A 26,374-nucleotide genomic window follows, 5' to 3' on the forward strand; every position below is an offset into this window, starting at 1 on the left:
TTTGTTCCTTTAGTTGTGCTACTACAGGCAATGAAACCATCACAATATCACCTTGAATGCGTCCTACATACTCTGAATAATTATGTATGATAATGAAAATCTTAAAGAATCACGAGCAGATGCAGGAAGAGAAGATAACATACCCTCCATCGCCGCAGATCAGCAGGACAACAGGTGCAGGTTGGCGCGATGTAAACATGTTTCAATAATGATTCTGTGGTGAATACTATCTTTGAAATACACATACATGTTCACATGATTGACTACATATAGTAACTTTTCATTATTTCATTAGTGAATCCAGTATTTCTTTCTGATTATTGATATTTTATTTATATAAGATAATAGTTTGATATTTTTATAATTCTTCGTAATCAACATCGAATCTTGCACCCAGCTAACGGCATATTTAAATGTATGAGTGAGTGAGTGTGTGTGTGTGTGTGTGTGTGTGTGTGTGTGTGTGTGTGTGTGTGTGTATATATATATATATATATATATATATATATATATATATATATATATATATATATATATATATATATATATATATAGAGAGAGAGAGAGAGAGAGAGAGAGAGAGAGAGAGAGAGAGAGAGAGAGAGAGAGAGAGAGAGAGAGAGAGAGAGAGAGAGAGAGAGAGAGAGAGAGAGAGAGAGAGAGAGAGAGAGAGAGAGAGAGAGAGAGAGAGAGAGAGAGAGAGAGAGAGAGCATGGCTAAAGCACAGTTTCTTTTTGTTAATTTATTAGCTGTGTAAAGTTTGATGTTGTGAGAGAAGGCATCTTCAGGCTAAAACACATAGAAAAAAAATAATAAACTAATGCAGAATATACATCTACACTATGAAAAGGTGAAAGACAGTAAGCCATGAGAGCACACAGCAACAGGTGTCAATCAAGATAGAGACAGACACGTAGGGTGAGCCAAAACACTGCAATACTAATGAAGCAACACAACACATAGTACATTGTGTACACAATAAAGATATATGATAAAAAAATATTGCGTATAGTTGTACCATATCTTTATTGTGTACATAATGCTGTGTTGTGTTGTGTTGTGTTGTGTTGTGTTAGGTTGCAGTGTTTTGGCTCACCCTACATGTCTCTCTGTACATTGTTTGACACCTGTTGCTGTACACCCCTCATGACTTAATGTCCTTAACCTTTTTCATAGTGTAGATATGTATTCTGCATTAATTTATTTTTTTCTCTGTGTTTTATCCTGAAGACGCCTTCTCTCACGAGATGAAAGTTACACATGTAGGTTGTGGCTTCCCTGATGGATGTAATTCTTGCAGCTGCCGTTAAACCATTACTGCTACTTTCTGCTTTATTAACAAGAGAAACGCTCTGCAGAATCTAGCCAGTCATCTCTATGCCCATTGAAAATCGTCATGATAAGTAGACAAAGCTTTCCTGAATGAGGACCTTCTTAATAATTGTAACGGATTTTTATGTATTTTTTATTAATCCTGTGACAGATTAACAAGATTTCTACATTATTTACAGGAGAAACACTCTTGAGAACCCAGCTAGTCATCGCTGTGGCCTTGGAAAATAATCATGATAATAGAGCAAATTACCTCAGTACGGGTGCGTGAAAGTCTCCGGTCGTGACCAACCACATTTCACTACATCTGCCTCTTCCTTTCACACACACACACACATTCTCTCTTTTCTCTCTCTCTCTCTCTCTCTCTCTCTCTCTTTTTATTTAAACTATTAAGCACACATGTTCATTGTGGCCTCTGCTAAAGTTATCTTTGTCATGTATAACTATTTTAAAGCATTACTGTGTGTGGTATAATAAATATCAATATTTTGCTAAGATGCATAGGCACATGTATGCAACCACTGATTAAATCAATGTACAAACAATAAGCAAATAAATAGATTAATAAACTAGAAAATGATATGGTTATATACATACAGTACTTACAATAGAGGTCATATGCATCTATATGCCAAGTTCACCGGAGGTCAGACACAACCATATTTTTGTCTTTCTTATGGAGGGTTGAGAGTCTGAAGGCGTAACCACTTGTGTGTGGACACTTTCATCTGCTGTGTGGACAGACGTCATACGTCCACCACAGCCGTGAGGGTGTTCCACCACACTACAGTGGCGGAGGAGAAGGCCCGTTGGTGGGTGCTGGAGCGAGACCCTGGCACCTCTAAGAGGAGATTGTTGCTCAATACCATTCTCGTATTGTGCTCAGATCTCCTCCAAGTAGCCCTCAGGTCTGCTAGGTGAGGAACATTCTGGATCTGCGCCTTATGAAGCACTGTCAGCGCTGCAACTTTCCGGCGATGATCCAGAGTGTCCCTCAGCACCGGCCCATCCTCCTGTATCTGCTGCTGCTGCTGCTGTTGTCGCTGCCGCCATGGTTGCTGGCGAGGCTGCGTCTGTCTGGCGCCACTGATGAGGCGCCCTGCCCTCCTTTGCACTTTGTCGAGCAAGTTGAGATGACATCAGGCACTGGACATCCACGTGAGCGGCGCGTACTCCATGATGGGCCTGACCTGAGCCTTGTACAGGGTCAGGAGGCCATCAGAGTCAAGGAGGTGCCTCAGACGCCTCAACAGTGTCACCTTCTGAGAAGCTTTTCGGGCCACGTTCTCGAGGTGACGGTCGAAGAGCAGCAGCGAGTCCACCTCCACGCCAAGGATGTTTACGCTGTCCTGTAGAGGGATGTTGTTTTCTCCCATCTTCAGCCTTCCACGCACCTCATGCCTCATCCAGTGGGAGTAGCCGGTAATCCTGTCGCAGATGATAACACAGCTGACATCCAGGAAAGTCTCCACTGCCACCACTACGTCGGCGTGTTTCACAAGGGCAGTGTGTGTCAGCTCTCCAACGTTGGTCCTGAAGCCATGAACGTTGGCAGACAGGACTGTGAGGGTGGAGGCGGTGGTGGTGGCGGCGGCGGCGGCGACAGTGGTGGCCATTCTTCTTAGTGTACCAGTAGCAGGGCGGGGTGGGGGGGGAGGCTGTGTCCAGGCAGGGTGTGTGGCGGCGCCCACGGCAGTCAAGTCGGACCGGTAAGGTCCAGGCTTTGGGGGGAGTGGCGGGCTGGTGACGCTCTGTCAGAATGGCTCTAATGAGTCGCTCCTGACGTGCCTCGCTGGCCCGAGTGTAGCAGTGGCTTTCCTCGTGGCCGCGTCTGAGACAGTACGTGCACTCAAGCCTCCTTGACTCCTCAGCCTGGCATGTTCGGCACTGGTCTACGTGGTGTCCTCTGCGGCCTCACAGACCACTACAGAGCAGCGTCCTGCCGTGTGGCCTCGCTGCCGGCAGCGAGGCCACAGAAAGGCGGCGACCTTTGGTTTGCACTTCCCTGTCGTCTGTTGGTGTTCTGTCTGGTGGTGGAGTGTAACGGCCCAGCTGTGGAGGAGGCTGACTCGGTGGTGGTGGAGGCGTTGGTGACAGCCTGGCGACGGGAGGAGGGTTGGTGCGGCCAACGGTAGCGGTGGTGGTGGTGGTGGAGGAGGCAGAGGGTTGGGAGTGCTGGTTTGGTGGTGGTAGCTGGTGGTGGTGGTGGTGGTGGTAGATGTAAGCATGTATACTATAAACATAATGAAATCAAGATGTGGCTGTGTAGGTCTAAGTAACTAGCCTAAAATGAAGGTTTGTGTGTGTGTGTAGGTGTGTGTTTTCACTTGTTTTTGTCATTGAAATAGCATAAGTTTACCAAAATTCCTTCAAATTATTATAAGCATGGTTTTTTCATTACTTGTGCAATGTGCATCTTACCAACACTATTTCTTTGGCAACACTAATGTAACTAGAGAGAGAGAGGAATGCATAAATGTTGTTGTGAGAGTAAGTGAGAGTACAGAGAGAGAAGTGTAGAGGAATGTTTTCAGAGTTTTTTGTCTATCTGTTCCTATCAACCTATCTTCAACAGCAATTGCAATGGATAGCTCTTAGAGGGAGAGTGGCATGAGTCTCTGCAAAGGTGTCACTCAAAAAAAAAATTGTCTACACTACCACAGGGACAGGCAGGGGTTAACCATCTAAGCCTCCACAAATATAAGAGCCTGGGCATCTAAGCCTTAGAGAAAAATTGCAAGAGAAATACCTGAGTAATATAGACAAAAAAATTTATATACACTGGTACCTTGACTTACGAGTGCTCCAACTTACAAATTTTTTCAGATATGAGCAGTCGCTTGGATGATATTTTGCTTTGAGTTGCAAGCCAAAATCTGAGATACGAATGAGCTTCAGATATTCAGCTGCTAGTTGGCACTTGGCACAGCGAGCACCACAACAATTGCCCGGCATTCCTCATCTCACTTGTTCACTTCATTTGATTTTATACATTTGTTATTTATAAATACATTTTTCCTAGAGTGAATGCTTGATGTAATGAACATATATGGAGAGAGAGAGAGAGAGAGAGAGAGAGAGAGAGAGAGAGAGAGAGAGAGAGATATGAATTGTGGCTGTGTGATGGCCAGTGGTTGATCTTTACAGTAGCTGGTGGCACAGCACTCTCTCTCTCTCTCTCTCTGGTAAGTTAACACACACACACACACACCAAGCCAACACCTCCAGTACAACAACAAGGCAACAAATGTACTATATAATAAGGGAGGGTCATCTGTAGAACTGAAACTGCTTTTGAACTTTCTTTTTACCATTTATTTTCTTCCTGGCCTTCCCTCAGGTTTAAATATAACAGATTAACATCACACCACTTCAAGAAATTTCATAAGCACAAGGGAATAAATATCACCAAAGATATCGGTAAACACTTCAATAAAACTTAGAAATTAGTAAGTACTTCCAGTGATCTTACAAAAGTAGGTGGCTCTCTGAGGGTTTATAGCTTTGTAACTTTAGAGTTGTCACTAAGAAAATCTCAGACCAAGAAAATAAGACCTTTCAGTTCTCACATGCAAAAGTGTTCACAAACAGTGATATTGAGCTTTAGCTTTCCACAAGTTTACAAAAACATCTTGCAGTGTCATACATTCTACTGTCTGCTACATTTCCACTTCAAAGTATTTACCAACTAACAAGCTGTGTGCTTTTGCCCTGGATGTGCCTCCCCTTACTCCTACAGCCACAGGTCTGCTGCACTCACTACTTAATCTCACAACTACTCTTCCTGCCACCTCATACAAGAGTTAACAAGTATCTTCACTCTTTCATCTCTATATGACAGACTGAGAAACTGTGCCTGATTTGGGTTTTCACCTTCTTACAACCTAGAATAATTACAAGATGTGTGGATCAAAACAGTTCCAAGTAATAAATATGCCAACCTATTCAGGACACACTTTCTATGTACTTCTGGAGGTGGCAATCTGAGCAGGCAAGACTTCCTTAAGAATAATAACAATAATTAAAGCAATAATTATAGACAGCTGCTTAATTAAATCATTCCAGGGAAGAAGCAGGAAAAGAGAGAAGGCTAGTGGAAGACAGGATAGTCAGTAAAATATCATTCAACAAAGAATTCTAGAAAAATTAAGAAAATTATGGAAGAAGAATGGGAGGCAGTAACAAAAGTAAAGGAGGACTTAGAGGGCTTCAGTTGCTTGAAAACATCAAAGATGCTTGAACTTTAAAACCCAAATGGCACTACATACCCACCTCAACAAATACCTTCCAGTAAGATCTTTACCTCTGGCCCTTTTTCTTAATGAAATTCTATGATAGTTATCATGAAAGGGCACAAGGTAATGTAAAGAAGGGTTGAAAATGGGAAAGGAATGCAGATGTGCATCATGTGAGGTAATACAAGAAACAAACAGGAGAGGATGCAGTGTATATTACAAACTTGGTGCGTGAAAGGCCAAGAGAGATTATGTTGGCTGAATTCATTAAGGAAATGTTATCGATTATATAATTCAGATTTTAGTGAATAGATACATAAATACCATTTCAACTTTTCTGTAATTACATACATACTATGAATGCCAGAAATACTGGCATTAGTCCTGAATCTTTTGGAATGTAGCCTATGTATATCTGGAGCCCAGCCTCCCTTGTTTTTGCAAAAAACTTGCCCCAAAATTCATCCTGCAGCATATAAATGGGTATATACAGCATCACCACCATACCTTCTCTGCACAAGAGAAATTAACTGCTTGCTTCTATTTGTTCACAATGGAAGGAATCAGTACTTATTGATTCCAAATAAGCGAACCATATGGAACTGAGGAAGCTTGGGAATCAGCACAAGAAGCAGTGTTGCAAAGTTGACAGCAAAGTGATTGAAGTCATACTTTGTGTAGAAACTGGTGAGGAGGAACCTGTGAAAAATATTTGATGTTAGTGAATACATTTTTCAGTCCAAGTGAATGCCTTGGAGAGAAAATTGCCTCTAATAAACTGAACCTTCTTGATCCTGTGCTAAAGGTCATTAATGTGAGCTTTCCCTAATTGATCGTAAGTACTGAACGCCACAAACCCATGTAGCATGACCTCGTACCCACTTAAATTAATTGGGCTATTATTTTGAGATCCTGCAGTACTAGTAACCGGAATTTTGTGAAGGAGAAGGAGTTGCAAGTAGCATGGCAGCTCAGGCAGTTGTGTATCTGACTGTAATGGAAGATGTTCTAGGTTCAAATCCTTATTAAACACAGGATTTTTCTGAGGCAACTGCCCTTCACTTAGCCTTAAGATGAATACCAGTCAGCTATGGTAAATTCTGGTAGACTCTGGAATTCCCTGCCTGCTTCTATATTTTCTCCTTCCTGTGACATACATACATTGATTTCTAAAAGAAAAATCAATACTTTCTACCCAAAGATCAGTCCCAGAACTATATAAAACTGTACTTACAAAACGATGGGTATTATGGTGATAAACTTGCGTGTTGTTGTAAACTGCTGTCCATAGTCAATCTGTTCCCAAGCTGTCATCCGCCGAGCCTTTCCCTGGTCTAGCAACTGCCAGGGTGTTCCTTTTATCTGGTGAAGGAACAAGTAGTTTGCCTGCAAAATAATAATTTCATTAATTAACTTGCAATGTATCACTATTGTTAGTACAGGGTTGACCTTGACATTAGTATTACTTTGGTAAATGTGGTCAGAAGTTGAGAGCATGAATGAGTGGTGGAGTAAGGGAAAGGAATGATTGGTAGAGTGATGAACGAAACTATTAAAAGTATCATAAGTGTTAATATGAAGTATGCTTGCAGAGAATTAATGAGGTAATGTGGAGTTATAAAGAGGAATCCCTTCAGTGTGCTGGAGGGAGTGACAGAGGACTTAGTCCTGTGAAAGCATAAAAATGTGCACACACACACACACACACACAAAGTTGCGTGTGCAAAAGGCATTCATAGCTTTAAAGGTAAAATATGAGAAATTAACTTTTAAAGATATGACATTAGAAATTTGACTCAGTCCTGTAAAAATACAATTAGGTAAGAACAATAGGTATACATCAGCTAACCAGATTATGGATGACATTGGTGAGCGTCCAAGCGGTGGGTATAGATATGACTGGGATAGAGAGAAGGAAGAGGTGGAGCGCTAGCACGCCGGCCAGATAGGAAAGCCATGCCCCTCGACTGCTATGCCATGAGGAGTTAGGGTTGACCTCTCCGTGCCCGCCCGACAGCATCTTTTTTTTCTTTTATCCTTCTAGCAGAGGTAATGATTCCTGAGGGAGAACAATGTGTTTACAATGGTCATTTTCTTAATAGTTTCTATTTTTTCCCCTTCAAGCAGAGGTAAGGATTCCTGAGGGAGAGAAGAATGAGTTTATAACAGTATTTTTTTTTCCATTTCATCATTACCAGTGTCTGAATTCTATTAATATGCTGAGGATCTACAACTTAATTCAAGGTAAAACAATCATTATAATTCACAGAAACTTTTTCTTTTCGGAAGCTGGTATCCTAAACTGATTAGCAATGAGTGATAAATGATTCTACAAAGCCCTGTCTTGCCCAGAGTCCAGAATTTTTGAGGTTGAGTTTACATACTGGTTGAGGAGCAGGCTGTGTAGTACTTACTGCTGCAAAGGTTACCAGGCCATGTAGTACATACAGCTGTCACTATCAGCAAGATGTTACTGGTGTCAGGATGAACATTCTACTTCTTGCTGCCACAACTAATAGGCCATGTAATGCCACTATCAGAATTAGCATGCTTTTAATGCTGACAGGATGGACAGTTTAGTAGTACTTACTGCTGTCAGGATCAACAAGCTCAGTAGTTCTCACTGCTGTCAGCATCTGCAAGTTGCGTACTAGTTCTAGCTGTTGTCAGGATCAGCAGGTAGGGTATTATTTTAGGAGAGGACCTTTATGGATACTGAGAAACATACTTAACTGAAGTTTTTGTTACAAATTAATAGTCTCCATGACTGGGAATTTGCTAAGTGATGTGTGTAAGTTAGCTCTGGCTAGGTCCGGTCATGTTAGATTAGTTTAGGTTATGTCAGGTCAGGTTAGTTAGGTCAGACTAGGTTAGGTTAGGCTAGGTTAGAGCAGGTTATGTTAAGCTAGATTAGATCAGGTTAGGTTAGGATTGTCTTCTTTTTGAAACTATTACCTCCATTCAAGTTCTCAAATTATAATTTTCGTGTTCCCCGCCTATAAACCCCACTTCCCAACAAGCCCCCAAGATCGTTGGGGGATAGAGGGAGAAGTGGCAAAATGAAGTATTTCCGACGTGTTCTATGCTAAAAAGTGTCTATAATAATAATAATAATAATAAAACAATAACGAACATAATAGTTTAGTACTCAAAATGCAGTTTGGTCCCATGGTAAACATGTACTGCAGGAAATAGCACTTACTGGTGTCAGGATGGGCAGGCTGTCAATTAGTTCTTACAGTTGTCAAGATCACCAGGCTGTGTAATACTTACTGCTATCAGGATCAGCAGGCCACGCAGAACAGCTTCGCCCCTCAGCTCAGCTCGGTTGATTAGAAATGTTGAATGTGGTCTTTGTGTGCCTTGCAAACGCCACACTTGGACCTTGACCGTCATATGCGTCTAAAATATACAATCATTTTTGCTATTGATGGGTTGAGGTTCAAGACAGGAAGGGAATCTAATGCTAACCCAGTGTGAGCTGCGTGTCCGAAGCCTGTATAAGCCTATCCAAGCCACCTTACCTTCCCCTCCCCCAACAGCTCGTGCATCTATGCCAGCCACTTATGCAGGATGAAAACACCGAATTTCACGAGGTCTGGTCATTGTTTCGTAGAAAATATAATTTTTCATGCCAGAAAAACGACAGAGTTAGTTAAATTGAAGAGAATGTTATGAAATCAACATATTCTAGGTATCTTGGAACGTCCACTTTTGTCCGAATCCATGAAACCAATTTTATGATATCACCATATTTTGTACCTGTTTCATAACTACACTACAACTTTCCTCAACAGTGAATAGTCAGAAATAAGTTCAGTTAAATTAAAAGTAATTTTAGCTTAATCAGAACGGAGTATAACTTTGTAAAAGAGTGAAATATGGCAGTCAAAGTCACGAGGAGATGTTGAGACAGGCAGAGGGGCGCTCGGGAGACTAACGCCGCTGTGCCCTGCTGGTCTCCTTCATTCTTTTCCCTCTATATCGTGATAGAGATGCGTTTCACGGACTTAACAGAGAGAATGACTCGCAGGTGATTCGGGTGAGCGTTGTGTGTGTGCCAGAAACCTGCAGCAGTCCAGACAGGGGGATTCTGGCCTTCAAATATCCCAGGCAGACTTGGTATTATGATGTCCTCTCCGAGTCTTGTCAGCGAGAGTGTTACAAACGGCCAGAGGAAAAGGTTCTCGTCAGGTTCGCCGGATTGTCCTCACCTGCATAAGAAAATCTGCCGACAGACGGACATGATGGAGAGTCAAAAGCTTGCTAATTTCTCTGTGGCGCCCAATGGGGTGAATAAATCTTCCGTGCTGGGCAAGAAGCAAGGCGCCGAGAAGAAGGTTTTGGCCATCAAGAACTTCAAAGGTACGTGCCTACCTGGCTGGCATGGTCCATTTTTTTCTCTGATACTCACCTTGTAATAGCGTCATTCCATATGTAAGAAAGTTATCAGGGTTGGTAAGTCTAATAAGGAAGGTGTAAAGGAGAGAGAAAGGCACAAGCATATTGACCATAGGAATTTTAAGGTATTTGGAAAGATTGTTCAGTTTCCTTCACTTTGAGCTTGTGTATATGTTAAATATATCATAGTGTACTGATAAAGGGTTGGAGTTAGTGAGTTTAAGAGAAGGTTATGACCATCAAGTACTTCAAAGGTATACCTCGACCATTTGTTTTCTTCACACTGAGCTTATAGTAATGCTTCTCATTGTACTGCTAATCATGTGGGGTTGATATGTGGAAGAATGAAAGCCCAGAAAGAGAGATAGAGCCAAGAAATATTGAACATTTTAACTACAAGGGCTTCAAGGATTCTCTCTCTCTCTCTCTCTCTCTCTCTCTCTCTCTCTCTCTCTCTCTCTCTCTCTCTCTCTCTCTCTCTCTCTCTCTCTCTCTCTCTCTCTCTCTGAATATTACCTTCAAGGTCATACTATATCTCTGGTCACTTCTCACAAAGATGTTGGTGTTTTCAGACTCCATCAGCACATCAGGTCAGTTGTCAATAAAGCCACTTGTGTGCCATTCTTCTTAAATGTACACATTGCAGGTCACAGGACTTTATGCTCACCCTGTATAAAACTCACATAAGACTTGTACAAGAAAATGCCTCCAGTGTGTAGAACACTGGTTTTCTGGGGGATCTCCACTTGCTGAAATCAGTCCAGAGAACCTGGACCCATCATATTGAAAGTCTGTCTGACTTACCTTATTGTGAGCATCTCAGGATTCTGGACTTGTTCTCTGTCCAAGGACGTCTGTTGTATGCTGATATCTTCAAGTACTGGAAAATCTTCCATCAGGAAGATTTTCAAATGAAATATTCTTCCTGGCTCCCCCAGTGGGCACAAGGGGGCATAGATTTAAGATTTTACATACCCACAGCTCTCATGAGGCCCAGAAAAGATTCTTCTTGTTAAGATGTGTGAGACTGGAACTCCTTCCCAGATGAAGCAGTTGGTCTAGAATCAATTTCCTTATTCAAGAAAGCCTTGCACTCTACTCTTGGTCCTCTTCTTTACCAGTTTGTTGCTTAGTCCCTCACCCTTATTCTGCTACAGATGATCTCATCTTATAATATTATACTAACTCATGATATTTGTGATATAGTATTATACCAACCTGCACTACCGCATCATACAGTATTAGTCCTTGATCTCATAACCGTTAATACACATTTTTCCTATCTGAATATTCTGTATAAGGTATACAACTCTATTAATGTTTACAATAATACCTTGTTACTTTGCTGTTGAAGACTGACATGATATAGTATACTTACTGTAGTGTACATCTGTAAAAGTTTTAGACAGCACCTTCCTATAGCTACCTCATAAATCTACGTTGAAAACAGAGGTGCCTCCCTGAGCCACAAATTGTGAGTCCACAAATTGTGAGCACAGTATGGCTCCTTTCACACACTGAGCCTCCTATCTGCCTCAGGAAATAGTTCATATGTGAGTGAAATATATAAAAATCTTTTTTTTTTGTCCTTACATAAGCTCACCTTGTTCATTGTATCAAACTATAAGCATTTTGTTATGAACATTTTATTATGAGGCACATTTTATTTGTGAAATATATAAAGGACACTGAGGGTATTATTCTGTGCTGCCCTGTGAGAGAGAGAGTCACAGCACCATGCCAGTTTGACTCCAGCCATCATCATGGAAAGTTTGGAAATGTGATCAACGTTTCTTGATATACGTTTGAAAATGGCAACTTTTATCTTCACAACCTTGAAGTTTGGCACTATTTCCTCGGTGAATGTTAATGGATCTTATTTCTTAGTATGTGACAGTTTCAGATGCTGGCTGTGAAGAATAGTGCGTGACTGCTGCGGTACATATTCATTAGGTTAGGTTAGATTAGGTAATGCTAGGCTAGGTTAGTATCCTTAAGTTGGGGTCCATGGGGGTGAAGCCTCCCAATTAGGTTAGGTAATGATAGGTTAGGTTAGATAATGCTAGATTAGGTTAGTGCTCTTAAGGTGGAATCTAGGGCGCAGTGAAGCCCACATGGTTAGGTTAGAAATTTCTCCACTGGTCAAAACATGGCATCTGATCTTTAGACTTTTTCAGGAATGTCCAGATTTGTCCTAATTTAGCTTTCCTCTCCATAAAATGCTCTTTGCCCAACCCCCTCAAAAAAAACTCTTATTCCCCACAGGTCCCCCAAGCTTGTTGGGGGAGAAGGGAGAATGTTGTGTAAGAAGGAGTTATTGTAAATTTTTACCGACAATTGTCACTACTATTAGAACAGCTTGCTATAGTATTAAAATCTTCCTGACTGCCCTGTGCTGTGATCTGACTGTAGATCTGCACTGCCCTTGTATTCACAGAAATAATCTCTACCTGCCTATACATATATGTCATGAAAGGGTTGCTGGTCAGGTGAGTTTCTCTCTCTCTCTCTCTCTCTCTCTCTCTCTCTCTCTCTCTCTCTCTCTCTCTCTCTCTCTCTCTCTCTCTCTCTCTCTCTCTCTCTCTCTCTCTCTCTCTCTCTCTCTCTCTCTCTCTCTCTCTCTCTCTCTCTCCTAAGCTAACCCAAAATCTAACCTATCTGAACTAATGTTGCATCGCTTGCTATTGTGGATAACCCTTTTGACTGTTGCTCCAGCTCCTCAGGATTCCCCAAAGTGGAGGTATCTCTGGCATTTTGCTTCAGCTAATTAGGGGACCTGAGGTGGTATGAGTATTACACTGATTTTTGTTGGAATTGCTAAGTAACTGCTTCTGCATCAGAGACCCATCTCTTGGTGTTGAGCACATAACAGAGGTGATAATATCTGGCATGGAGGTGTACATTCTTTACTCTTTCTCTCACCCTAAACCTTCCAAACCTTGGTTTAACTCAACCTGTTCTTGTGCTGTATATGATAGAGAGGCATCCCATAAATGGTCCTTGAGCCTTCCATCACCTGAATCTTGTGCCCTTTATATATCTGACCAGAATCATGCCAAGTCTGATCTTTAACTAGCCAAAAAAAACTTCATTAATACAGTATGTCAAAATCTTTCTAGATCTAATCCTGCTCATGACTTCTGGTACCTTGCCAAAAATATTTCTTAATAACTTGAATACTTTATCTTTCTCTCCTTTATTACAGCCTTATGGCAACACTACTATCTCATCTGTCTCTAAAATTGAACTCTGTTCAAATCTTTGCTAGAAACTTTTTTCTTGGATGATTCAGGGCTTGTTCATCCCACCTCCACTCCCCAACTACTTCATGCCACCTATTAAGATCCTCTGCAGTGATGTTCTCCATGCCATCGCTGGCCTTGACTCTTGAAAAGCTTATGGATATTTCACCATACGTGATATTCTCTTCAAAACAGTGGACAAGAATACAATTAGTGAATAATAGTTGTAATGTTTTATTGTCTTCTTCAGTTCACAATCAGCCAGCTGTGGATCACATTGCTGAGTCGTGGCGGTTTTTAAGGGAGGCAGTCGTCGCCATTCAGGAGTCGAGAAAGCTGCGGGACAATCTCACTCAAGAAGACCTTTACCGCTATGTTGACAACCTCATCACCCAGCGGCCACCAGCACTGCTCTATGCTGACCTTAGAGGTAGGAACAGATATTATAAAGTGTTTTCAACTCTTACCAGCTAGCAGGCATATGCTCAAGGGCAAAGGAAAACAGATTTTGATCTGATTGAGCAACACATTAACTCATGGCTAGACCAGTTCCTAATTGCCATAATCTAACAAAAGCTTGTATTTCAGATCTGACAGAGCAGCACTTTAAGTCATGGTTGAACCAGTTCCTAAGTGCCATAATCTAACAAAAGCTTGTATTTCAGATCTGACAGAGCAGCACATTAAGTCACGGCTGAATCAGTTCCTAAGTGCCACCAGTGACCGCCTAACGTTTTTACGCCAGTTGAATGACTGCTGGACACACCACTGTCATCAGATGAAGATGGTGTGCAATATCTTTCTAGCACTTGACAGAGGTTATGTTTTGCAAAATGCTCAGGTTTCTTCAATATGGTAAGTTTAATAATTGAGGTTTAGTCTTTTCAGTTGATGTTGAGTATTTAGAACTCAGCCTTTCTCAGAGCTTGATCAGCCAACATTTTTAAAACTTTCTTCAGGCATTTTTGGGAGGGCCATTGATTAGGTTTTTTCATTTTTTGTATCCTACCAGCATGATTGGGAGTAAGTATTAAGGTTGAATTCAATATATGTGGTATTCATAGATGGAAAGTAAGTGCTTAGTTAATTTTTGTTCTGCTTTTCAGGGACATGGGCCTAGAATTGTTTCGAAAGCATATCTTAGAAGAAGTAGTTGTAGAAAATCGGTGTGTTGATGGTTTACTGATGATGATTGAAAAGGAACGATCAGGAGAAACCATTGATAGGTCTCTTGTCAAGTCCCTCCTTAGAATGCTGTCTTCTCTACAAGTGTATCATAAGGTCTTTGAAAACAAGTAAGTTTTTATATTGGTTCTGTTGTTTTTATTTCTTTTTCTTTTCTTTTTTCTTTTTTCAATTAATTCATAATTTTTTTTTCTTTTCTTTTTATAATAAATTGGAATAGATTCTTTGCAGAACATATTACACTTGTCACACACACACACACACACACACACACACACACACACACACACACACACACACACACACACACACACACACACACACACACACACACACACACACACACACACACACACACACACTGTGCATTGTAGTGGTTAGCACGCTCAGCTTACAACCAAGAAGGCCTGGGTTCAAATCCTGGGCGCGGCGAGGCAAATGGGCAAGCCTCTTAATGTGTAGCTCCTGTTCACCTAGCAGCAAGTAGGTGCGGGATGTAACCCGAGGGGTTGTGACTTCGCTGTCCTGGTGTGTGGTGTGTAAGTGGTCTCAGTCTTGCCCAAAGATCAGTCACTATGAGCTCTGAGCTCTTTCTGTAGGGTAATGGCTGGCTGGGTGACCAGCAGATGACCATAGGTGAATCTCACACACACACACACACACACACACACACACACACACACACACACACACACACACACACACACACACACACACACACACACACACACACACACACACATCATCAGGAATTTGCTCCTATACTATTTGTGTATATATTACTACTTGTGCCCTTTGTTGAGTGTATGTAACTTATCCTGGTCATGTCCCTGGTCTTCTTACTAAGTGGAATTGTATATGTATTCCTTTTAAGACAGTTCAGTCTTGCAAAGCCAAGGTGAATTATCACTAGCACATGTTTATATTGAGTGCTGGATCAGTAATGGTCTGTTTTGTATGATTTGGCTTTCACATTCTGGATTTACACGTGTGGTATCTTAGCACAGCATTGAGTATGAGCTTCTGTATTCTCTTTGTCTCATCGCAGCATTGAGTATGAGCTTCTGTATTCCCTGTGTGTTGTTAAAGGCAACTAAATGGAATAGAGCAGGATGGCTGAGTATCTCTTTTCACAAGATAGAACAAGGCAGTTAAGAGGTTTTCTGTCAGTTTGCCTGAACCCTGATGTAGATGCCTTATCTTGATCACTTTGTGTCAGTGGGATGGCTGTCAACCTGATACATAGGCAGTCCTTTCTGCTCCCATTGGCTTACATTGTTGGAAGGTTTCTGGTTGCTTTCATCTTCCCTCCTATGAAAAAGGTTTTTATAAACAATTTGTTATTCTGTGGAATTGCATTAAGCATTTATTAAATGTAAAAAAATTGTTTTGAATTACTTATTTGCATGGTAACTTTCCAGATTTTTGGTGGCAACTGAGCAACTTTATCTCCGTGAAGGACAGCGTCTCACCCAAGACAGAGATGTCCCTCAGTACCTCTTGCATGTGGACAAGAGGCTGACGGAGGAGAACAACAGAGTACTCCATTACCTAGATATGTCTACCAAGTGAGTATTCAGACAGCTTTCTCTGTGTATTGAGACCAGTTGATAAAAATTAATATGCCTTGCTTTGCATTCCCTTGTATTTCGGAACTCCAACTTTTTTTCATTAATCCTGATCTCACCTCGGTGATATTCTTGCTCAGTAATAGAAATAAAATGAGAGAGTGTTGATAAGTATAGGAGTCATGCAGTAATATGTATAGTATATATTTTGTCCTTGGCTTATGAGATGAATACTGGTTGATAAAATTTGGCTTAAAAGTTCTTATGAGGTGAGGTATAAATTGTTCATCAACTTGAATGGTTTGTGTTTGTTTTACAGACGACAGTTGATATACTGTGTGGAGAAGCAGCTGTTAAGTGAACATAAATCTCTCCTGCTCCAGAAGGGTTTAGATTCCCTTTTAGATCAGAACCGTCGCCACGACCTCTCTTTGTTGTATAACCTCTTTTCACGCATCAAGGGTGGCCTTGAAGACTTATGCACTCAATTTAATGCTTATATTAAGGTAAGATAATTTTTTTTGTAAGTGTGCATGAAATGTTTGTGTAAGTATTGATGGCTTTCCCAGATACTAAGATCACTAGAAGACGAGCAGAATTACATAGAACATGTGAAGTGATGTCCCATCTTGACTATATGTAATAGCCTTTATATCTCATAGCTGTGTCTGTGTCTAGTACCCTCCATTAATCTTAGTGGGCATTGGGAGTTCCAGTCTTTGCTCATTGCATTCAAGAGTTCCATATTCTTGTGAAGAGCTTTGGATGTTCCGCCAACCTGTTTTTTTTTTTGTGAGGGATACCAGAGATTCATTCCCATGTTTTTGTATTTGTACAGAATAAGTGTAAACTTGCATAGACAGAAATAAGAAGGGATAGAAATAACCAATAAAGATTAATAAGCTAAGAAAGTATTTTAACAATTATAACATTGCACATGTGAATCACAACTCGGATAACAGCAAAAATAGACAAGAATGAGTGGGTTTGAAGCCTTTAGCGGGAAAACAGAGCAAAGAGGAAAAATACATAAGATGGTATATCAACTTACTTCATTCCTTCTTCTTTTTTTTTTTTTTTCAGTCATATGGTAAGACTATTGTGATCAACCCAGAGAAAGACAAGGGAATGGTGCAAGAGCTGTTGGACTTCAAGGACAAGATGGACGGCATTGTTTCAGAATGCTTCAGCTCCTCTGATAAATTTGTCCTTGCTCTCAAGGAAGCCTTTGAACATTTTATTAACCAGAGGTTGAACAAGCCAGCTGAACTAATAGGTATGTCTGTGCACAGAAAAAAATAAATAATATACCTAGGTCAGCTTTATTGGAGGTAAAATTGGTTCTTGTTTTGCTTATTTCTTAAAAAGATAAATAAATGAAAACCTTATTACACTGTATCTCAGAAGACTTGATCTATCCAACTTAGGTTTTCAGAAAGTAGAATTTAGTGATAAATTTCATTCAGTGGGGAGTAGTTGGTACTTTCATGAAATGTAATACAAAAAAAACATTGTTTCATGAGGTACTGTGTGCCCAGAGTGACAGTGTCTTTGGAGGCGTGTTTGTCTTGCTTTTATTAAATTAGACATTTTCTCTCGAATGCAGTTTGTGTTGTGTTTCACTAATGGGTCCTTTAAGATTTCCCTTTTTTCAACATTGTTTCTTGTGCATAGTTGGAAAAGTAATTTTGTTTCTTCTGCAGCCAAATTTGTGGACAGCAAGTTAAGGGCAGGAAATAAGGAAGCAACAGAGGATGAGCTGGAGCGCCTTCTAGACAAGATAATGGTTCTGTTCAGGTTTATCCACGGGAAGGACGTGTTTGAAGCCTTCTACAAAAAGGTAAGAGTAGAGATAAAGGAAAAAGTAGTTGATGCTATTCTCTTTCCATTGAGAAGGATTATAGTAGATTGTACAGGGCTGTATGGGTTAAGTAATCATTGGTCATGTAGTAGATTGAGTTGTATACAGGTACTCATCGACTTATGACTGTGATTAGTTCCCACAGACCAGTTGTAAGTTGATCTGGTTGTAAGTCAGCCTAATTACTTTAGGTATATTATACAGTTTAATGATATTATAATCATCTTTGTCATATTTTATGAATATTTTCTCTTCTCATTATTGTTATAACCATTGTGTCACCACTGTCTTAGTAGTTATCATCCTTTAACATATTCTACACAGTTTTGTTTTTTATTATTATGTTTTTCAAGTTTGAATCATCTTATTGTTATGTTTGTCAGGTTTATATATAATATATAAGCATAGTATAATTGGTTTAATATTTGCAAAACATACAAAAATACAAAATATAGGTGGAAAAAATAGTAAACAATTTTATTTTTTTCGTTAACTTGGGCTTTGTCAGTATTGTTAGTTTCTTCTTGGGGATGATATTGTAGAAAAATTTCCAAAGTGAAAGAGAAACAGACACAGAAGGAAGTGTGTTGTGCTGGGAACTTTGTGCAGGAGTGGGAATGATGCGAGTGTCCCCAGCTTTTAGCCTCCCAGCCTCCTGGCAGCGCCAGGATCTGGCCTGAAACTGTCATACGGAAGTGGAATGCAGTCAGTTGTAAGTCACATAGGTTAAAAGTCGACGACTACCTGTATGTTGTTCAGAGATAACAGAAGAAAGAGTGTGTTGTTGACATTTTTGGAAGTGAAGTACCTGGGAAAACATTATCAGAAAAGCTTTTAGTAAAGTATATGAGAGTGCTCATTAAAACTATACATTATACCTTTTAATGCTTCCTCTTTCCTTCAGGACTTGGCCAAGAGATTACTGGTAGGAAAGTCTGCTAGTGTTGATGCTGAAAAAAGTATGCTGAGCAAACTGAAGCAGGAATGTGGGCCTGGCTTTACTAGCAAATTGGAAGGCATGTTCAAAGACATGGAGCTGTCTAAAGATATTATGTTGGCCTTCAAGCAGGTAAGTATTTATTTATGACATTAACTTTATAATTATTGTGTCTTATTTGTATTGATATTATGTACCAGTGTGGACTTTGAATGTGCACTTTCTAAAGTAGTATATGTATCTTCAGTTTTATCATTCCATGGTTTAGATTCTGTATGAAAATTCTCACTGGGCATTGTCAGCCAGTTGACTTCTGGTCTCATTTCTTGAATTTGAATTTTGTTCTGCAAGAATTGGGATTACTAATGATAGTTTACATGTCAAAGTAGTGTTGGTGACTAGTTGTCATTTTTTAGTGAAATATATACTCATGAGATCTGATTGAAGGTTATTAACTTTATATAGCTTTCTATTTATGTATTTTAGTTATCATAAGGAAGTGTTTCATACCTCCAAGCACCAGGTTTGGGAAAAAATGTTTTGATTTTATTGTTTTCACATATTTTCAGAATTCACACGTGAGCAGCACCCCGATGGAGTTGAATGTTAACATATTGACTATGGGGTACTGGCCAAACTATCCTGTAATGGAAGTCAATATGCCTCCAGAAATGGTGAATTATCAGCAAATATTCACCAAGTTTTACCTGGCCAAACACTGCAATAGAAAGCTTCAGGTAAGACAGACATGAGTGTTGGCAAATTGACTTAAGTTGTATTTTAATCCATCCAGTGCCAACACCATAAATTTACAGCATCTAATACAGCCACGATCTGTGCCACTTCTGTAAATTTACAGCAGCAACCTAAAAAAATTCTAGTATGTTTATTTGTCAAATGAACTTTATAGAAAACACACTGCATAAACTCCAAGCCTCACCCGAGCCTGCGAATGTGTTCGTTTGTTGATACACTCCTTAAGTGGCCCCAGTGGCAGTCATGTCAGTGATTGTACAATCACCTTATGAGGCAGTCATGGCACACTGCCATGGGTTGAATGACAGTCAGATTTACTCTTGAGTTATTTGCGTTTGGTAATGAGGAAATGTTATCAGGCGTGTCTGATGATGACTCGGTAGCTGACAAAGACAATATGTAGCTGAGTGAGAGTACTGATGGTAAGGAAGAGAAGCACTCATCAAGAAAAAATGTTATGATACATTCAGAGGTACATATTGCTCAGTGAATGTTGGTCTTTGACGAGGATGATGACTTTCCATCAGCACTGGGTTGGCTTGGAGCCCCACTTGACATGAAGCAAAGGTGATAGCAAGGTGAGATCTGCAACAGATGCAAATGAAAAAAAGTGCTGCTTTACCACCAGCACCCTGTGGCATTTCCCCTACCACACCAGCAGGTGCTCATCCTTCAACTTCATACAGTTCACCACTAACTCTCACTGCATCAACACTATCAGTGCAGCCTTCTACTTCATGTGCGATGATGAAAGATGGTAGAAGTAAGCCAAGAAAAGGAGGGAAAATATCAAGGTCAAGCAAATGCCATGTGGTAATACAGCATGATCCCGAAGCCACTGACACTGGTGGTTGTGGGACCTCCAGTCCTAGTACCTCATCACCACTCTCACCTTCCTCACCTTGTTGATAAGCACCATTGATTGTGCATGACTGACCATCAAGTGGTACAAGAAACTCTTCTACCTGCTTGATGTTTCTGTCCTGAATGCTCACATTTTACTCAGGGAAGTGACAGGCAAGTAGGACACACTGGAAGAATTTGCCCAGGATGTATGCCTTGAGCTCCTTGCTAAATACGACAAGGGGAAACCATCTCAGATCCTGAGCAGCTCAGCTGATATCCCACTAAGACTCATCGCTTGTCACTTCCTAGTGGGTGTACCAAGAAGTGAAAATGTGTGACATGTACAGAGGAGATGTCATGTATGTAGCCAGACGACTAGTTGCCCTCAGAAGTGCACTGACTCACAATTTTAGGGTACTGAGTGTGATGTGGGGTTATTGAACCCTTCTTCAAAGAATACCACATGCTTTTTCACTTGTAAAGTAACTCAGCAGTGTTTGCAAATAATGTCTTGATGGCAAATACAGCTGAAAATGTGTCACCACACACTCAGTCGTGTATGAGTAAGCCCACCGCTTGTGTACGTAATGGTGGTGCGGTGAGAAATATACCCTCACCCATGTACGAGTAACCTATTGATTGTATGCGTATCAACAGTGTGATGATTTAATGTATAGACAAGTAATCCATTACTGAGGTGACGTAACATTGTTCATGAACGTTGGTTTTGAGCACAAGTCACTAGCACCTAGCACACCACTAGCATTGCACGTTATATGCACACAGGCAAGACAACTTATTAGGTGAATTCAGTTTTTTTACTTTGCTGAACAACTTGTTCTATGTTTTCCATTATTTAGGATTTTTCAGTGTGTAGAAAAATATAAAATCTGTTGGCACCACGGATGGTACTGCATAGGTTAAGTTATAAAATTAGCAAGGAGGAATGTATTGGGAGTATAATGTTGTTCCTCTCAACCCACTCCACAATCTTTGACAGTCTATAGTAATATTATAGCATCTCAAATTATGGTTTATTGTCAAGTCATTTTAGTTACAAAATACTCTTTAGTTGTATGGGTATGTTTTGTATTATTTTTTTTGAGAAGTTGAGATTTGAATGTGTGGTATGCTGTGTTGTGTTGGAGCAACCATTTTGATATAAAGACCATTTAAAGTCAGAGCCTTGAATCTGATTTCTTTTTCTTCTAGTTACTATTCTTAGTGACTTATCTGATGTAAAACTGATTTTTTCTTAAATAGCATTGGCTAGTGCTAAATACCAGTATGGTTCACTTTGTCAGTGATATCTATTTGGTTTTCAGTGGCAACCAACACTTGGTCACTGTGTTCTGAAGGCAGCATTTCCTCATGGGCCAAAGGAGCTGCAGGTTTCCCTCTTCCAAGCTTTAGTGTTGTTGCTCTTCAATAAAGCTGATGTTCTCTCTCTAGCAGAGATATCATCTGGCACAAATATTGAGGTAAGTAGAGAGAAGTGTTTATTTCCAAACTTGTCAGTAGCATACTGTCTAAACAAATTTCTTTTGGGGGATATTGAAGTGTACAAAATAAAGTATAGGTTACATATGTATCTCGCTAGGTAGGAAATATGTTAGTTTACCTTGCTTACCTGTGCATGATGAATCCATAGGTTTGCACATCTATGCAGGATATTTGTCACAATTAATTTGGCAAAAAGGTAATCAAATTTTTGATTGGCCACACATTCAGGATGGTGAGCTGCGACGCACTCTTCAGTCCCTGGCATGTGGCAAGGCAAGGGTGCTGCAGAAAAGCCCCCGAAGCAAAGATGTTCATGATGAGGACAAGTTTCACTACAACAAGGAATTCACTAATCAGCTCTTCCGTATCAGAATTAACCAGATCCAGATGAAGGAAACAGTAAGTGCACACCTCAGAGCCACACCTTATTTTTCATTAACTTTATACATATGTACATATTTTCACTGAACACATCATAATTATCAGATCTCTCAGACTAATAACTTCAGTTGTTGCATCTTCTTCAGTCCTTTATTCACAGTTTTTGTATGGTCACTCAGTCCATTTGTCTACTGTTTCTCCATGAACATCCATAAATTATCTTGTGCTAAAAACATGTTTTTTATTCAAGCATTTACATCCATGTATATTCATAGAACTAAGCTATTGTTTCATTTTTTGTGTTTAATTGTAACACAAGAGAACACCTAACTCAGTCTGGACAAACAGAGCTCCATAGATGGGTTTGTTGTATATACACTCTAATTACCTTTTATGGTATGAAGATTATTTTGAAAAATTCAACTTCAGAGTGAAGAGCAGCAACAAACAGAAGAAAGGGTGTTCCAGGACCGTCAGTATCAAATTGATGCTGCAATTGTCAGGATCATGAAGATGAGAAAAGTCCTGCCACACAATCTGTTAATCACTGAACTGTTCAATCAGTTGAAGTTTCCAGTTAAGGCAAGTTATATTTATTCCTGATGTAGTGTTGATTATGTTGAATGCATGTGCCTGCATTTCTCCTATGTTGAATGAGTCCACCAAAATAAACAAAGGTAGATTGATAAGAAGACTTTTCCGTGGAATTTTTCACACTTAAATCATGAAGACAAGAAGAAAGTCTAGTGTTCTAAGGTTTCTTTACAACGTAAAGTCTCTGGATCTACTGACTGTGTGATAAAGGCCTGACAGCTTCTTGGAGCTTCCATTGTTTTCTTGTGTTCTTATGTAAATTGTTAACAGTGATGATTCTCTTTTCCAGCCTGCAGATCTGAAGAAGAGAATAGAATCCCTCATTGACCGAGACTACATGGAGAGAGACAAGGACAACCCTAACACCTACAATTACGTGGCATAAGTCATCCCACACGCTCTGCTGGTATCCTTGTGATATTTCTCTAGCAGTGTAAGAAGAGATGAACATTGATGACAGTTAGAATAATGAGTTAGTGTAATGCTCTATTTACCATGTAACTACTTGACTGAGTTATTAACGTCAAAGGAATCATTTATGTACATCTCCGAAAAAAAATGATGTGTGTTTCCTTTCCAAAATTACTAGAAATTTTTTTTTTCTATTAAGAAATATGAAGCAAGGATGTAGGACTTCTTCATTATGTAACTCAAAGAAAACACTAAACCATTTTTCCCATTTCAAGCTGTAAACTATTTTTTCATATAAGTTGTGCATTGCAGTTACCTAATTGCTTGTAATAACACCACTTTAGGTTTTCTCTGACTGTAAATGTGCTGTAAAATCTAAATATTTAATCAACATCACAGTATTTTATGTAAAATACTGCAGCTTTGGAGCAAGTGTACTTGTGTGATAACTCCCATAAAACTGTCTGAAGGTGGCACAGTGTAAGATTGGAAGGATATACCAGGTACTAAAAGACTTGTCAATTTTAAGCAAGATATTAGTGTTTATGATGGAGATTGGAATTGCAGTACTCAAGTACAAGTATTTTTACATTTTCAGATTGAGATTTGTTCTTGTTGGAGTTTACTGTGACCATAGAATTGAGATTCTGCTGTGCTGTGCCCTACTGAATGTGTGAGCTCCTTGAGGTGGCTGGTGATCTCAAGTTCCCATGAACATGTGATGGGCAGCCACCTTGTTGTTACTTGGGGCCACAGCAAGCAAGCCTTAGAACTTCACCTCCAAAATAGAAAGTGGGATGATGTACTTTTTCTCTCTAAACATGTGGAATCCTTGCTTAAAAAGTGTTACAGGTTTACATTTACTAAATATTCACTATGAACCTAAAAAGCATTTTCCATGAAGTACAATCCAAAATTAATTGAAAAACAAAAAAATTTAATTTGTCATTGAATGAAATTCTGGTTCATTATTACAAATTAAGATCTTCAAAGATTGTTTTCTTGAGGAAAAATATATTACACCTGTGTCATAAGTAGTTGCAAGTAACACACCTTGAGTCCTTCAAGTAGTGCAGTGTTGACAGGTTGACAGGGCATTGCCATTATTCTCCAACTTTATTAGTGGATTGAATTTGACCACTAAGTAAAAGAAGAGATTTTGTTTACAAACTACATTGGTTGATGGCAATGATTATCACCAGTTAGCACCAGGCTATCCACTAGTATTTTAGATGCATTGTTTGTTAACTCTGAGTTAATTATATATTTACCTGGGAGAAAAAAGTTAAAGTTACATAGAATTTATAATGTGGCTTTAATTAAATTTTCATTTACTTTAATAGATATTAATTTTTATAGATAGTAATACATGTATGTCTCAGACATGTTTGAGTGGTGGATGGCTGTGGTGCATCCCTGAACTGGTGTCGCCACCATGCCACCTACACAATTGTAGCTGTTTCATTTATTGATGAATTCTCATTATGAGTAAACTTTGTCTTGATGTTGATTGAAAACAACATTACATTATTATTTTTTTGTGGTATCATCTTTAATGTTTGAGATTTTGACATAGAACAGGAAACAACAATGCATTGTTACTAATTTGTGGTATTATGAGGTAATTCCTCTGCCACCAGCACATCCCCCTTTAGTGTCACAGCTGGGTGCAATAACAAAAAGCAATTATTGCATTAAGTGATAAATTGATAACAACTTTTTCGGCGATGACTGATAATCGATAACTGGCATTAAGTTTATCATCTGATAACCCATCTGATAAATTGCTAAATGCAAAATTTTATCTGAAACATAAACGATGTTTATATTTCAGATAAAAGCAATACATCCAAATCTTTATTTTAATCTTTGTTAGAAAACTTAGAAAAATCTTAGAAAAATTCAAATTCAATGTTTATTCTGTCTCTTCACTAATGAAAAGTACTGTTTTAAGTAAAATAACTACATTTGATTTTGAAAGTTTAAAACTTTAACATGCTTATGTTCTAAAATAAAAAAATTATCAGTTATTGCTAGTGTGGAACCAAAGATACTCGTATCAGTGATATTAACGAATCGATAATGCGGGAAAAATAATTATTGGATAACTGATAACCCAGTATCATTATCATGGTAAATTATTGCAGTAATGCCCACCTGTGATTAGTGATGAGCATCAAGTGGTACACGCATGCTCATCCACTGTAAAGGTGCACTACTTGGAACTCAGATGTGTGTATTTGCTGCCATAATAATGATTTATTCACAACATTCATGAATAAAGTCACCAATATCAAGACAGTGGTCCCATTTTATTACTTTATTACTGTTTCAATTCATTGTAGTGGCAGTGAATAAAATGTGAGTAGCTAGAGCAAACTGTGGAAGGAAGGTAACACAAATATGAAGTGATTGGTGCATATACGTATATATGAAATATACATAGTTATTGTGACATATGCATGGTTTTGTATAAATTTTTATTGTAAATATTGAAATTCAAAGAATGGTTCACAATATGACCAGTGGACATATGTATTATAAATTACATCTGTGGAAGAATTGAACCACTGCACCGTGTTGCAGTAGTGATGTATAAACTTTAAAGCAAAATTACTATACAGTCCTAGTGTGCTTTAAGTATTGCCTTTTCATTTTTAAATTTATGGAATGGAAGGCCCTGGAATGAACTCAAATGCAGGGTGAATATAACACAAAAGATATTACATCCAAGCTACTGCTAATATATTTATGCAAGAGACACTTTTGCTGTGATTCTCTCTCTCTCTCTCTCTCTCTCTCTCTCTCTCTCTCTCTCTCTCTCTCTCTCTCTCTCTCTCTCTCTCTCTCTCTCTCTCTCTCTCTCTCTCTCTCTCTCTCTCTCTCTCTCTCTCTCTCTCTCTCTCTCTCTCTCTCTCTCTCTCGAAATTAGTCACCCATGAGTTTGGTCAGGCTATGTCCTTGTCTTACTTTTTATTCAACTAACATACTGAAGAAGCTGTAGATAATTCAGCATTTAATTTTTAACAACCTTTTTCACTGACCCATTCCAAATGCTGGTAACTGAATATCAGTTAAGGGTAAAGTATCTTTTTTGTTACATGAAGCACGATACTTTC

At 39.4% G+C, this 26,374-nt stretch overlaps 2 protein-coding genes across 4 annotated transcripts; one reads left to right on the forward strand and one right to left on the reverse strand.

Annotated features, from left to right (window-relative positions):
* Positions 1–4,627: 4,627 nt before the first annotated feature.
* Positions 4,628–9,083, reverse strand: LOC135107066 (ORM1-like protein 2). Its single transcript, XM_064016677.1, has 4 exons — positions 8,844–9,083; positions 7,420–7,629; positions 6,805–6,956; positions 4,628–6,269 (listed from the first exon to the last, which is right to left on the reverse strand). Exons 2-4 carry the CDS (start codon positions 7,588–7,590, stop codon positions 6,134–6,136), a joined length of 459 nt encoding a protein of 152 aa, XP_063872747.1. The 5' UTR covers positions 7,591–7,629; positions 8,844–9,083; the 3' UTR covers positions 4,628–6,133.
* A 404-nt stretch (positions 9,084–9,487) lies between these two features.
* On the forward strand, positions 9,488–25,881 carry LOC135107065 (cullin-4A-like). 3 transcript variants are annotated; one of them, XM_064016676.1, is made up of 15 exons: positions 9,488–9,935; positions 13,464–13,643; positions 13,879–14,068; positions 14,320–14,508; positions 15,820–15,966; positions 16,286–16,472; positions 17,050–17,242; positions 17,670–17,806; positions 18,732–18,896; positions 19,334–19,501; positions 21,692–21,847; positions 22,098–22,268; positions 22,680–22,832; positions 23,134–23,277; positions 23,854–25,881. In XM_064016676.1, exons 1-14 carry the CDS (start codon positions 9,698–9,700, stop codon positions 23,227–23,229), a joined length of 2,370 nt encoding a protein of 789 aa, XP_063872746.1. In that variant the 5' UTR covers positions 9,488–9,697; the 3' UTR covers positions 23,230–23,277; positions 23,854–25,881. The 3 variants fall into 3 exon arrangements, 2 of the variants coding, with proteins under 2 accessions (XP_063872746.1, XP_063872745.1); XR_010271565.1 differs by having other exon boundaries at positions 9,559–9,935; positions 23,134–23,316; positions 23,854–23,984; XM_064016675.1 differs by having other exon boundaries at positions 9,559–9,935; positions 23,134–23,250.
* Positions 25,882–26,374: the final 493 nt, after the last annotated feature.

The sequence above is a fragment of the Scylla paramamosain genome, chromosome 14 (genome assembly GCF_035594125.1).
Source record: "Scylla paramamosain isolate STU-SP2022 chromosome 14, ASM3559412v1, whole genome shotgun sequence".
NCBI lineage: Eukaryota > Metazoa > Arthropoda > Malacostraca > Decapoda > Portunidae > Scylla > Scylla paramamosain.